Below are 15886 nucleotides of genomic sequence, written 5' to 3' on the forward strand. Positions count from 1 at the left end.
ACTCGATACCAGATATTCACTGCAAGCTGGATTCTTCGCACTCTTCGCTCGGAACCTGCTTGAGATGATCCTGTATTCACCGAAACGGCAGTTCCTATTCAGCTTAAAACCGATTGTCTCTGACAATTCGTAACACTCCTCTTTATATCGGTGACGATCTTTTGCGACAGCTGTTCGTATGACGCTTTACACGAATGTAAGTGGTACACCATTCATTGTAGACATGTAGGACAGACCTCGTTGATACACCAACAAATCGAGCAGCTTCATTTATGATGTGGTTGTGGACACTTTGAAACACTATAGCTTCTTCTGCCACTCTGTCACGTCTCCACGCGACACTTCTTGCTGCAGTGATTCCATACACACAACCGCCCATTACCCGTTCTGCATCATCTACAACTCTCCAAATCGACTAGTGTGCTCTTTTAAGGGAATGACGAATATTTTGTCCAGTGAAATTGTTTGTACTGAAAAATACTTGTTTGGAGTTGCAGAAGTGATTACCGCATTTTATTCAAGGCACATTGTGAAATTTCAGATTAAAGTTCGAGTACATGGAACCAGTTAGGGTAATCGGTTGGGGCTTCGGGGGAAAGAACATAACAGACAAAGTTCTACGAAGTTACTTCATCATGATCGGCTCCAGCGTCATGTGCCCGGTCACATACTTGCAGCTCCAGCGACACATCATGTGCAGCAATGGAGGCATGTACCAGGTAGGCGAGCTCTATATATACATCTACATCTACTTCTACATGATTACTCTACAGTTCACAGTTAAGTGGTTGGCAGGAGGTTCATATAACCACTATAACGCTATTTCTTTGCCACTCCACTCCTGAACGCCGCTGGGGAAAACGAACACCTAGATCTTGCAGTGCGAGATCTGATGTCTCTTGCTTTGTGATGTTATTCATTTGTCCCTATGTAGGTAGGTGCCAACAAAATCTTTTCGCACTTTGAGGAGAAAGCTTCTGATTGGAATTTCATGAGAAGATGCTGCCGCAACGAAAAATTCCTTTGTTTTTTTGACTCCCACCCCAGTTCGTGTATCATATTCGTGGTAGTCTCTCCCCCATTACGCGATAATACAAAACGACCTACCCTTTATTCAACTTTTTCTATGTCCTCCGTCGGTTCTATCTTATGGTAGATTCCGCGTCGTACAGGAATACTCCAGAAGAGGGCAGACAAGCGTAGTGTAAGCAGCCTCTTTAGTAGACTTGTTGCAATTTCTAAGTGCTGCGCCAATAAATCTCACTGTTTGGTTTGATTTCCCAACAACACTACCTACGTAATCTTTCCAGTTTCAGTTATTAATAACTTTAATCCCTAAGTATTTAGGCGAATTCACAGCTTTAAGATTTGTGTGATTTATGCACTTATGTCAATGACTTCATATTATTCATTGTCTAGAGTCAATTGCCACTTTTCGCATCATACTTGTATCTTCTTTTAATCATCTTGCAATTGCGTTTGATCATCTGATGACTTCAGATGACGGTAAATGACAGCATCTTCTGAAAACAATCTAAGAGGGTTTCTCAGATTGTCTTCTAAATCATTTATGTACATCAGGGAGAGCAGAGGGCCTATAACACTTGCTTGTGGACCGCCGGATATTAATTCTGCTTTACTCGATGATTTTTCTTAGACTACTACTAAATATGACCTTTCTGACAGGAAATCACGAATCCAGTTTTACAATTGATAGGCGTGCAATTTGATTAGGAGTCGTTTGTGAGGAACAGTGTCAAAAGTTTCCTGGAAATCTAAAAACATAGAATCAATTTTACATCTCTTGTAGATAGCACTCATTACCTCGCGAGAATAAAGAGCTAGTCGTGTTTCACAAAAACGATATTTTATGAATTCGTGTTTACTGTTTGTCAATAAATCGTTTTCTTCAAGGTAGTTCATAATATTGGAACACAGTTTATTTTCCAAAATCCTACCGAAAATCGACGTTAGTGATATGTGTCTGTAATTCATCGGATTACCCCTATTTGCATTTTTTGGTACTGGTATGACTTGTGTTTTTAGGTAAGGATCTTTCGATGAGCTTAGGGCTGTATATGACTGCTAACTATGAAGCTATTGTATCAGCATACTCTTACAGGTACCAGACTGTTGCAAGATATGTACCGGAGGCTTTACAAGTGAATCAAAACTGCCTCTCTACAGTGAGGATATCTACTTCTAAATGAATCACGTTAGCTGTTATTTTTTATTCGAAATCTGGAATATTTAGTTCCTCTTCTTTGGTGAAGGCATTTCATAAAATCGTGTCTAGTAACTATGCTTTAGTGGCACTGTTATCAATAACATCAGCATTGTTATTGCGCAGTGAAAGTATTGATTGTGTCTTGCTACTGTGTACTTTACATACGACCAGAATCGTCTTAGGGTTTTCTGCTAGATTTCGAGACAACGTTCCGCATTGAAGTACGCGCTAAATTTCGAGCTTCTTAGAACTTCGCCAATGTAGGGGTTCTTCAGTTTTTTTAAAGTTTGGAATGTCAAGGTAACTGAGCCGAGAATCATTAACACAAATTCTATACATCCAGGATTATTTCAGTGTCAAGGACGGAAATGTGTATCTTGTTTATAGAGACATTTAAGTCGACTTAACGCCGATTTATGGATCAGTTCATACCTCCGAATTTCAGTTGTTACAGAATCACTGATCATAACAGCTACAGATCGTCAACTGTTGGAATTAGGTTCACATTTTCAGGTTTTCAGTACATTCTCCAAAGTAATCCCGCATCGATTAGTACTGTATTGGTTCATTAAACAGAGACAATTCTATTTTCTTCCGGTTGTTGTCCGAAGGTTTTCGTTTCCTACAGAATGCTCATCAGTGGAAATACATCTTCCTCCATCTATGTCGAAAGAGAAAACATTTTCCTGTTCAAGTGACTTCGACAAGACGTTGATAAGCGTCATTTGAACAAATTTCTCTGACCGTCTATTAATGTGCGTGGCAGACACGTGACCATGCAAGAGCCCGCAGAGCTAACATCTAATACACAAACTTTTACAGTGAAAAACGACATAATAAACACAACAGGAAAAGCAATAAGATGACCCTCTTTTGAAGCGATAGACAATGACCCTATCAATATAACCATGTTCAACAATGAAGCGGATAGCTCAACTGCAATTTTGAAAGACATTTAAATTTTTTCCCTCGTAAACGGGATGTACCCCATTCATTTCTAAAAGAAGCGTTGCCTGATCTATCCCCAAGAACAAATACCCACGTGACCTTGTAAGTGTCCGTCAATAACATGTGCTTACTGCATCATGGAATATGCTGTTGACGAGAAACTACGTCAATACTTTACTCAACTTACATGGCAAACATTGCCTCAGTTTTTGTAAACAGTGCAACGCAACCTTTAGTACCGGTGGTGTAGGTATAACTCGACCTGGCAGGAAGATATTCGTCGCTTATCATGTCCTCCCGCTCCTGCAAGTTACCCTCCCTAGTACTTGTTTAATAAATTCGTGAGGTCCACAAAATTACAGGCCCCAGCGAGTTATTGCTGGGGTATTAATAATTTCTAGCGGGTGGGTTTAGCCAACCGGTAAAAATTTGACAGCAACGGATGACGTAATCTTTAGACCCACTACAGAAGGCACCTATGCTGGGCTTAATAGGCAGCATAGAGCTTTTATTTACTTTCATTTGTCGATCCAGCATGCGACTGAGGCAGTGACTAATTTTAGGTTTCACCTATTCTTTATGATGAAGGGACGAAATAATCGGTCGAGGATATAGATTCACTGATATTTATCTAATACCTATGGCATTTCGACAACTAGCCGCTATCTTTTGGAATATACATCATCACACTTCGTCTCTCAAATTAACATGATTCACTTTCGCTACGTAATTACGAAACGGGGGAGGGGAGCGCAGGCCTGTCTTCAGTGTAATTTTATGCCGACACACAATTATGCTTAAATCCATGCTTTCTATTGATATTACGTTTTATTTCTACAGGTCACGCAGAACAAGTTCAGCAAACACACCACAAGCGAAACTCGGTCAGGGTGGAAGAGTATCAGCCTAAATATTTCCGCTTTCATTCTAACGTGCGCTGAGGAGGAGTAACAAGTAGTGCATTTGACTATCACTGCCAATTTGGTCTAATCCTGCATTCCGAAACTACACCACGTTTCTGAGCTGGGGGCGGGGGACGAACATTTACTATCATATGGCGGGAAAATTGTGCAGGTCTTTTTCCCATAATAATCTGAATACAAGAGTTTAACCCGTATATTTTCTGTAACGCACAACATTGCAAGCAAATCAAATAGTTATGGAGGGGGGGACACAAGATACAATAACTAATTATCACACTGATACTATTACACACACGTGGCCAAGTTGCGGGAACCAACAGAAATGCAAAAATACCGACACACAAAATTATTCCTTCCCTATCTTACACTCATGCACTACCGTATAATTACTCACTCGTCTACTGTACACTTTCAGACTGAACCTGCACTTTACCAATGTGGCGGTTGCTCCAACCGATCACGTGGCTGGAAACCAAGTACACAAAGAAAACATATGAGAAATAAAAAAAATCGCCCAAAATATTACTGTGGAAGAAACACCACATTAAAATACATTAAATGAGTTAACTTCTGTTATGCATAGAGCAATAATACTACCATGAGCTTAAGGCCCATGGTGCGTGGCCTGACGAAGGCACAAACGCAAATTTCTTCCTGAAATATGACAAAATTACCAAAATAAACTTCCTTATGGGGGTTTCATGGTAATCTCACACCTGATTTCAACATCTGGACTTTAGTAACGAACAGATTTTAAACATTCGAATACCTTTGTTAATATTACCAAAAGTCGAGGGCTACATCTCCACGTCTGTCCCGCGCCGCTCCCCAGGAGCTCATTCAAAAGGTGGTGGAGGGGGTGGTTCGCCAACCTAACAGAGCCAATACTCGTGCCTTCGAGTCCTCTCTGACCTGACTTGCACACTTTCTTTGCCAAACTTGTTCGCGTTTAGGGGTTGGTACTACCCTACCACAGAACCATTCTACTCGTGCACTGCTACAACCTCTGACTAAAGCTTTCTGCTGCTTCACGTAATTTTTCATTCATAGAGCCCAGGTCGCACAAGGGAAAGGATGCAGATAAACACAGCACACACGAAACAAAATAAATAAATAAACACCGCTTCGTCCATTCTTTCCTGCTTGTTACACAACTGATTTATTTCTGCAGAGTAAAAACACTCTCGCTGGTCGGGACAAGTTCCATTTCATCACTCTCTGGTATCTTCGAAGAAAATGGACTGAGGGCTGTCTTTCTGATGGGACGACAGTCCACGACATTTTTTTTTCAATTGGTACGACTAGGAGGAAACCCTAATCTCCACGCTACACCAATCCATTATTTTTTTTGTTATTCTTGACAAGGTTCAAGGTACAACATTTGAAATAGTTGACTTGCCAAGATCACACAAAAGAATACCATTACCCAGTGGCCATTGGCACAAATATTCATAACATTACAAAAATTCTATAAATGAAATCATCTTCAGCAATTAATCACATTTATATCCAATACTAGTTGATACTCATTATGTAAAAACTCTAAATTATCCTAAGACATAAGAATCAGATACTCATAACAAGGGTGACTGCTAGTGTATCTCAATAAAAAACACAGTATGTTCAATGTAAATCATCGAAGAAGAAGTAAGCATTCAATGCAATTAATTATATAAAACACTCAGCCTATGATGGCTTCAAAACATTTTCTCTTATGTCCATTACCTATTCAACAATTATGAAAAACATCGAAAATTGAGTAAACCTTTAATACAATTTATAATACAAAACATCTAGCCTGCAATGGCTCCTCAAACATGTACTGTTATGCATATTGCCGGGTCACTAATCAGAAACTCTGACAAAGAAAATACATATTTGAAACATATCACTACTGGAGACTATTTGCTCGTGATGAAATTCTTAATAATATATTTCAGACGCCAAATACCAAACTAGTAGAAAACCATACAGTGGCATATTATGTAGTTTACAAATTTCATTGTTCCTCGCTGGCTAGCAATTAAGTTATATATGTCTTGAAAGCAATGTAATGATCTACATTTATTGTTAAGTCACAGAGTGAGAGTTCTTTTAAACATATTATGATCAGATAACACGTTATATCTACTATCTTTAGGCTTATGGCCTCCTTGTCAATATACAAATTTAGTTCTGGTCAGACAGGAATGGGGGAAACACTGTCGACCTACTTTCTGATTGAGTTATTATACAACATCTTGCCTTGACCCAGCAAACTTTTGTTCATCACACTGCCCCAGTTTCAGGCTGATAAATAACAGAAAGCAACATACCCTTTATCATACTTCTGATTAGAGATCTTTTATTCACTTGTTCCATTCTCAGCACTAGGTAATTGCAATGGAAACTGAATATCACAACTTTCAAGCTGTACCCTCATGTTAGTTCTTAAATGCACATTAATAACAGATGCCCATATAGATAATGATTAAAGACAGCCTTGTTAGGTATAACTGGCGAAGTCTGCCAAATATCACCAGAAAATACAAAATTTAAGTGACACATCAATTCATCACATGATCTAAAATCACTAAAAGTTCATTCGATAGCTTCAACATGCACTCGATGTATCAGTGTGGATTCATTCCAAATAATTAATTTCGCATCCTGAAAAACTTTACCAATAGGAGTATTTTTTCCTATTTGAACATACAAGCTCTTGGCTGCAGTACACATTTAAATGTAATCTGAAAGTGAAACGACATGTTTACCGTCAATTAGAAAGGTAGTAGCGATTCCCAATGATGCTACATCGATATCTTCACAGCTTATCGATCGAACATATCCCAGCAATAGATTAAGCAAACAAGTTTTACCAGTATCTCCAGGACCAGATAAAAATACTTTTCGTAGACTGTATACATTATGAGTGATACATATATATGCTTTGCACTGACCTGGCACTATCTTGGGAAAATTGGTACTGATGTACTCTCGAAGCTTGATAAAATTGTATGAATTTCTGAATGAGATGTCATATGAGTTTCCATTATGTTGGTCGTAATGTTCTGGAATTGGTACTCCAGAGAACACGTAATTACTTTTTGTCAATTCGTACAACTTTGTCTTCAGTTTCAATAAGAGCATTATCAAATATATCTTGCGAATAATTAATACTATCATCATTACTGTGACATGTAGCTTAATAAAGGAAATCCTCACTGAATGTGTTTCAAACGACTCCCATAAGGCAGATGGATGATAAATCTCTCATATTTGTTGGAGTCTGTGACATTATAGCATCTGCTGGAGTGTAACTCCAGTGTTCACCATTCTCAGAAGATGTAATGCAGTACAAGCTGCTTGGAGTGTTGGATAGACAGTGCCTTCAATAGTTTTCACAGTGTTAGATGAGGTAGGTCCACTGAACACGATGTAAGAGGATGCATAAATGGAAATGTTCAGTTTTTGATTCCAGAAAATCCTTCAACATCTAAACCTTGTTTTTTTCCGAGCGCCAAGTATAATCGCTAGGAACCTAAGGATACCATGGATTCTTAGCAAACTCGTTTCTTTGAAAAAGGTAGAAAAAATACGAGAGTAGTTTGTCATGGGTTCTGAACATCATCATTAATGTTTACATCAGTAAAACAAACACGTTGGTGATTTGGGAGATAAACAGTTAAGTGTATCAACGTAGGAAATCGTTTATGAATTATAAAGTAAAAAAAGTGCCAAGTTCCTTCAGAGGTACATATATAAGGACCCTTAACGTAATTGTTTATCTCATCCACATCTTTTTATACAGAAAATGTTGCTGAATCAGGATCGTTGTTTATCTGTTTACGAATGTCTTTGACAAACTGGATGGAATTTCAGAGTTCTAAATTGATATGCACGCTGAAACATCTTAGTAAATATGGACTGTATGGAAAAGTCCAGCTGTTAGCAGCATCGATTCACATTTAATGTAGCGGCATGATCTCCATCTTTGAGACTTCTCCATCGATAAGCTGGGTATCCATCATCACCGATTTTTGTCTCTGATATAAATGAGCGACGTTACTTTTTGGAACACCTGCCACCTCTCAAGCAAAGTGAAGATTCATCGAGATCACCACAAGAGCCACGAATCATATATTTAAAAACAGTGGCGAATAATAAAGGATCATCATTTTTATTTGGAAATTTCAGCAGGAACAATGAGATCGATTTCATCTGGTAGGCCTTATGTGTCCAATCATATCTGTAACTGAGTTTTTGAAAATCTTTGTTCCTGGCATTCTACATGATATGTAGAGCAACTGACTTTACCAGATATTTGCTGCTGCTTAAATTGATTCAGTTTAAGGTGAAAACCTGGAGACACTATGTCATGTCTACCTGACGATTTCTGCCTTTAAATAGTTCATTTTCATTCTATTTCCACTCGGGGTGGCCTATGAAAGTCATCAACGAGTCTGGACGTCCACACTAGCATACCTAGATCATGGCATCATGTGTTTTTTCGTGCTTGTGTTATGGTGAATCAGTGAAAGAAAATGGTAGTATAAAACATTTGCCAACATTAGTATCTTCAATATTTGCCACTTGAGTAACTGTATCTCAGAGATGTATACATTCATCAGCACATAACTGTGTTTGATTGTGCTACTGTAATTAAATCAGTTATAATCATTTTGGCCATCATATCACCACAAAAGTGACTGAACGAGTTTTAAAATAATGCGGAGAGTTCTAATAAAGGGCCTGAAATCATAAAATTGGATGCAAGATTCGGTTTTAGTTTGATGATTGCTTAGATTTGACTGTTGAATTGTAAGATAAGACACATCTTCACCTCTAGGAAACAGGAGAGGTTATTCTAGAGAATAGTATGAACGATGAAGGTCTGATATTTGGCTCATTTAATTACCCTGAAACTCTAAACCTGCATATCTTGGAACTTTATCTTCGTCTAGCAATAGTAAAGAAACTTCGTTTGCAACTGGAGCATCATAACGACCTTTATGCTAGTTTGGAGGTATTCAGTCAAACTGAGTAATTAATCTCAAACCATCCTTTGAAGATGGTGGCATATTTTCGACATTAATTTAAAACTTCTAATTAAATTGTTGTTTGCTTGCAACATTTTCTACAAAGTTTTTGTTAATTCTCTTTTCAAATTTGGGACAATATTTGACTGAAGTGATACCTGATCAGCTTTTGAAACAAAATAAATTTGTAGAAATTGCCGGTTTTCATTTAGTTTGGGTAGTAAACTTCCTTTTACTTGGTAAATGTGCCCTTGAATGTTAAGAATTGGCATGTAATTCTCTTCTACAATTTGTTTCACATATAAAGAAGTCATTTTAAGCACATTACTAAACTACCTCACAATATTAAGGAAATGTTTTGATAGTGGGTGAGATTCTAACATTAATTTCTTCAGCAAAACTTGAGGTACTTTTTCCTGTGGCAAAGAGACTTTACCTCCAGAACAACACATGCAAGGAGCTTCGTCTTTCCGTTTATTGGCACTACAATGATTGTATATTTTGCTGATTGCATCAACTTTTATTTGATTTGAACTGATTTAATCAAAATGTGGAATGTGTTCCAGAGTGGCCCTCGCCACATGAGCACGTCCACTTTTAATAGAAATTACAGTTGGACATCAACTGCACTCACCTTTCATTTACCAATAAAAAATAAAAATAAAGCTCAAAACAGTATCTTCTACCAAGGAATAAAACTGTACAATAAATTACCAAAAGAGATTAAAGAAATTGCCAAAATACACTTATTTAAAAAGGCAGCTAAAAAGTACCTGTTATACAATACATTTTATACATTACAGGATTATTTAGCTAAAGCAGAGTAGGGGTTTGATAAAAATGTTTTACAAATAAATAATAATAATAATAATAATAATAATAATGATTATAAAATATTCAATATTCCACATAACACCTTCACTTAGTTTTTTTCATTTCTAGAAATACTTACCCCCAAGCTATGCATAACACAATACTAACACCTCTTCCTCCTTCTGAGCTCAACAACTCACTCATTATGGAGCGACGCTGACTCAGTTTTTCAGGATAGTAGATGGGAAGTTGCGGTGCAGAAAATGGCCCAGAGATCACCACTGTGTGTATGTGTGTGTGTGTGTGTGTGTGTGTGTGTGTGTGTGTGTGTGTGTGTGTGTGTGTGTGTGAAATGAAATGAAACAATGTGTGTATAGTGTGTGCAGTGACTGATAGTGAGATATGAGTGAACAATGTGGGATTACATTATTTAATAAGTTATTTGTAAAAAAAGTATTGTATACCAGGAGTAAATCTAATGATTGTCTCTAACTAGAAGTCTGTAAATGTATGTGTGTACAAATTAGCTTATTTTAAATTGATCTAAATTTGTAAATACTTTTACGTGTCCGATATCCTTGTAAAAAGAGATCTACAGATGAATAAAGCTACTACTGCTACTACTACTACTACTACTACTACTACTACTACATCAAATCCAAAGAAAGTTTCAAATGACGTTTTGCGTCGTCTAGTATTTAAAACATTTATGATTTATTGTGCTAAAGGCATTCTCGGTTTGGGCCTATTTTGTTTAGAGAGACAATTGCTACTAAACTCTTCTTTCGTAAGAGTTAAACAGTATGCTCTTCAGGACTGTCAGGCAGATTCTTGTGTCATACATCTTGCTAAATGTATGTGTATGTTTGTGTGAGTGAGTGTGTGTGTAATAAAACTGTGTGTCAAAACCTTAAGGTTATCAAATACTTGTAATGTACAAAAGAAAATTTACTCCAGAAATTGTCATGTCACTTTGCAAATTGCGCTATTGATTCATAGAAGCGTATTTACATCTTAATCTTTAGTCAAAATTGATTACTGAATGGCAGCCTAACACATACAGCCAGAACATTCCAGCTCGTTTTTATTATGCACTACGCTCAAAATAGACAGTAAGCTACACTTTTGAAAAGGATATCAAATAAGAATGGATAGTATCATTTACATTGATTTGTAACATATTTTTTACAATAGGGAGCATATGCAGTGCCATAATAACAAAAATCTCAAGTAAATAGATGAAGCTCTTTTCGAGATTTTTGTGAACAATGTTTCTCCTCTCTCTCTCTCTCTCTCTCTCTCTCTCTCTCTCTCTCTCTCTCTCTCATGCACAGTAGAAGAAAATTACTGTAGAGAGAGAGGGAGATTTACGAAGATATGCAGGTACTACAAGTAAAACTAAAGAAAAAAGTTCATATAAACATAGGTCCACAAATGTTTTAGTTATGGAGTTATCGCTAATCAAAGATTTTGTCCGAAATTTAGCGACTTCGCTAATATCAAGCTGTCAAAACTGGTGAATCTAATAAAACATGTCCCAGATGTGTATCTGCAGAACATCCAGAGAACGAAAGACATAATTTCGTAAAATTTTTAATTTATTAACTACTTAGCCCAAGGAAGTTGTACAGTGTACATACATTTTCACAATACGTCCACAATAAATGTTCAAAAGTGTTTCCACCGAGTTCAATAAATTTAGCTGCACTTGTAGGATATTTAGTCGCTCATGAACTCCTGTATGCTGATGATGCTGTAATTTTTGCGAACTCTGCAATGCTACCACTGCTCCTGCCTCAGCAGCCAGATACACTTGTGACAATTGCGGCAAGAGATGCCGTGCTGCCATTGGCTTGACAAGTCACATGAAAAAATGCAACCCATAAACACACAGACACTGCAACAATCATCTACCAAGATGTCGTTGCCAATATATATGTTGAGACAGATTTTGTTGCTCGTTTCAGTAGCCCAGGGTTGTTGTTAATTTCGTATGTTGCATTCATAATGCGACCAAGTAATGCCTAGCGACTTTGTCCTCATAAACTATGTCTTTCATCCATCCCCATACCCAACAATCCATTGGTGTTAAATTGGGCGATCTGATTGGCCACAGACATGTAGCACCTCGACTAATCCATTTCTGGGGAAAATGTTTATTTAAATATGTAGCAGCGGTGTTGGCGAAATGTGGAGGCGCGCCGTCATGTTGAATATACATTTACAATCGCGTAACAAGTGGAACATCTTCGAGCAAGCGGGACATTTCTTCTTGAAGGAATTGTAGGTACGTCTCGCCAGTTAGAAGTCCTGGGAAAATGAATGGTCCAATAAAGTGTGCATTGATTGTTCCACACCTCATATTTATGCTAAATCGCTACTGGAAATTGCGTTGCACTGTTGAATGTGGGTTTGCTTCAGACCATACGTACTCATTACGTAAATTGTTTACACCATCTCGAGTAAACTGTGCCTCAACAGTAAATAAAATGTATTTGCGTAACTGCAGATTAGTATTTAACCAGTTGCGCAACTCCAAGCGAAGGGTAGTATTTTCCAAATGTAGATGATGCACTTTTTGTTTATGGTAAGGATACAGATTATTATACTTTACTGTACGCCATACCTTAAATTGTGAAATGCGTAATCGTTAAGAGATACGTAGTGTACTGGTACCCAGGCTACGTTGTACACCATCCATATTGTCCTCATCATCGTCTCCAAGTATCGAGCACTCTTAGTGATTATGAACGCTAGGTAGAGAGCCTGTCTCCCGTAACATTCGAAATACTCTCCTAATGGTTCGTACATTCGGCTTCCTCCGAGTTGGATAACGTATGTGATATTCGTTAACTGCAGCCGTAGCGTTATCATCACATTTGCCATAAATAAACACCATATCAGAGTATTTCGTTGTCTTAAATTTTAAAGGCATCCTTATTTTATAAATAATGTACAACATACAAGAGTTACTATGTGGTCTCACTTAAATACACTGTTGTTATTATGTTCTTTCACTGAACAATACAGGAAACTAACTCGTTTGGATAATAATCTTTGCTTCTGTGGATGTTCTGGAAAACTACTGCAGATACACGCCTGAGATATGTTTTATTAGATTCACCAGATCAATATCAACAAAATAAATGGAAAACGTGCTTTACTTTAACCTTGTACAATTTCGCGATGGCTTCATATTAGCGAAGTTGTTAAATTTCAGGCAAAACATTTTGTTAATCGTGACTCCAAAACTAAACATTTGCGGAGCTTTGTTTATGTGAACTTTTTTCTTAGTCGTACTTGTAGAATAACATATCAAAATACTTGCATATCTTCTACTGTGCACAAACTGTTGGGATTGATCAATGAGAGGATATGGAAATATAGGTTCAATGATCTTATGTTCGGAAATGCATGAGTTCCATGCTACAGACCATTTATTCAATATTACTTTGTTACAGAGTCTGTGGTCTAATAGGCACTGTAGCATGCAGCCACAGTCACAGTATGCATGGTTTCCTCGTAGAGGGTGGTTCTGTTCGTCATACATCATGTCCTAGCGCACTCTCCTGCCTTAGTAATTGGTAACGTTGTGACAAATTCACTTCTCTTGATAACTTACCTGTGGTGAAAGCGACAGAGCGTTGTACGCAATGGATCTGTGTTTGTATCAACAGCTTGCCAACGTGGTGTTTACTTATGGAAAGGCAAATGGCAATAGGCAGCGGGCAGCAAGGTTACATCAGGAGACCCCTGCGGACAACAACCACAGCATTCAATGTTTGCAGCAGTGTTTCGCCGTTTCTTTGAGACAGGGTAGTTTCAGGAAGCAGGAAATCGTGAAGGACGTGTCTGATATGTTCAGACACCAGAGTTGGAGGAATATATGATTAACACTGTGGAAGGCGACTGGTGTTTCAGTACGAGGCAGTTAGCTCACCAGTACAGGGTAAGCTAGATGACCGCGTGGGACATTCTCCATGACAACAGTTACTACACTTATAACTTACGGCGTTGCAGGTCTTGCTGGCGACAAACTTTCCACATAATGAGCAGTTTTATCCTTGGTTTCTTCACCAGGCAACCACAATTCTGGGATTTGTATCATTCATCCTATTCATAAATGAGGCCACGACGAGTAGTATCTTCAACTTTCGCAACAGTCAACTGCAGAATAGTGTGCAGAACCCACATGGTATGGTGACAGCGAATCATAAGCGTTGTTGCAGATGGAATGTGTGGGCTGCGATAATAGGCGACCGTATTTTGGGACCAGTCTTTCTTCCATGTCGCCTAACTGCCTGGACTATCGGCGTTTTCTGCTGATGCATTCGCCTGCCCCATTGGAAGAAGTGCCACTGATGATTTGAAGGGTTATGGGGCTGCTACATCATGGTACTCCAGACTACTTCTGTGTTAATGTCTGGATGTATCTCAATCATGTCTTCTCTGGTAAATGGATCAGATGAGGGTGACCAGTTTCATGGCCTGCTCGTTTGCCAAATCTCAACCCATGTGATTTCTGGTTATGACGCCATCTCAAAAGTGTCCTGTAAGCAGAGCCCATTCCAGAAGTGGAGACACTGGAACAGTGTATTAATGCTGTCTTCGACACTGTTCAGATGCAAGCTGACCGATGTGAATATGTGAGACAGAACATGCTATGGTGCAAACACAAATGTGTTATGGTGCTAGGAAACTATTTTCAACACCTATTGACTGGCTGCGTGGTACAAATGTATTAGAGTACAATCTCTGTAACAATGTACGTTTTAATAAATGGTCTATAGCGTGGAAACGATGCATTTTGAGACATAATTTCATTAGCCCGCTTTTGTTAGAATCGTTTCATCGATCAATACCAATCTTTAGAATTTGTAAATGGAAGAAAAAAAAATCACACAATATATATTTGTGTGTGTGTGTGTTGTTGGTGTGGTCTTCAGTCCTGAGACTGGTTTGATGCAGCTCTCCATGCTACTCTATCCTGTTCAAGCTTCTTCATCTCCCAGTACGTACTGCAGCCTACATCCTCTCTCTCTCTCTCTCTCTCTCTCTCTCTCTCTCTCTCTCTCTCTCTCTCTCTATATATATATATATATATATATATATATATATATATATATAAAGAATGGATGTCCTATGTCATTCTCAATGTTTAATAGAGTATCCTGTAAAACTTTGAAGTAAATTGGCCAACAGCTTATTTAGATTTTTATCAATAACCTTCTCTCCTTATGTATTACACACATATTTGTTCAACATATATACTAAAACCTTATATAGGCTATGTCTGCCAGAACGTTTATCAGAGTATCATATGTACATTTGAAATAAATTGGTACAGCAGTTTTCAAGATATTTCCTAAAAATATTTACTCCTGATGTATTATATGTACATACATACCATGTGAACTTAGCAAAATTGTGGCCTATGGCTGTCCTAAGTTTATCAGAGTATAGGTAAAAATATGAAGTGAATCAGTGAAGAACTTTTGTCATTTTTAGTAATGTTTCCCATTCATGCAGTACATAGATATTTATATACCATATACTTTAGAAAAATATGTAGCGAAAGTCCATACAAACATTTCTTAGAGTATCATGTAATATTTAAAGAAAGTCAGCCAGTAACTGCATGGGTTTTTGGTGACAATGTTAAGCAATGACTTGTCTTTATGGAATGGGGTAGATTTGATACATACATCTACATTCCATACATATATTAAACATGTGTAGCCCATGTTCATCTGAACGTTTGTTTATTGGACTATGGTGTAAGCAACTGAAGTAAATTTGTGAAGTTTTTTCGATATTTTTTTCCATATAACCTATCGCCTTAACACACACACAAATATATACGAGGGTCAGTCAAAAAGTAATGCCTCCTTTTTTTTTTCTACGTTTAATTGTCAGGAAATTTAAATGCAATTACATAGGTTGAAAACCACAACATT

At 37.7% G+C, this 15886-nt stretch overlaps 1 protein-coding gene across 1 annotated transcript in view; it reads left to right on the plus strand.

Annotated features, from left to right (window-relative positions):
* The first annotated feature begins 635 nt into the window (after positions 1-635).
* LOC126267741 (uncharacterized) overlaps positions 636-15886 on the plus strand; it is a 76889-nt gene continuing 61638 nt past the window's right edge. The window contains exon 1 of the mRNA XM_049973043.1: positions 636-719. Within this exon, the coding sequence (XP_049829000.1) occupies positions 636-719 (84 nt within the window). The remainder of the gene's footprint in view (positions 720-15886) is intronic.

This window comes from Schistocerca gregaria, chromosome 4 (assembly GCF_023897955.1).
Source record: "Schistocerca gregaria isolate iqSchGreg1 chromosome 4, iqSchGreg1.2, whole genome shotgun sequence".
Taxonomy (NCBI): Eukaryota; Metazoa; Arthropoda; class Insecta; order Orthoptera; family Acrididae; genus Schistocerca; species Schistocerca gregaria.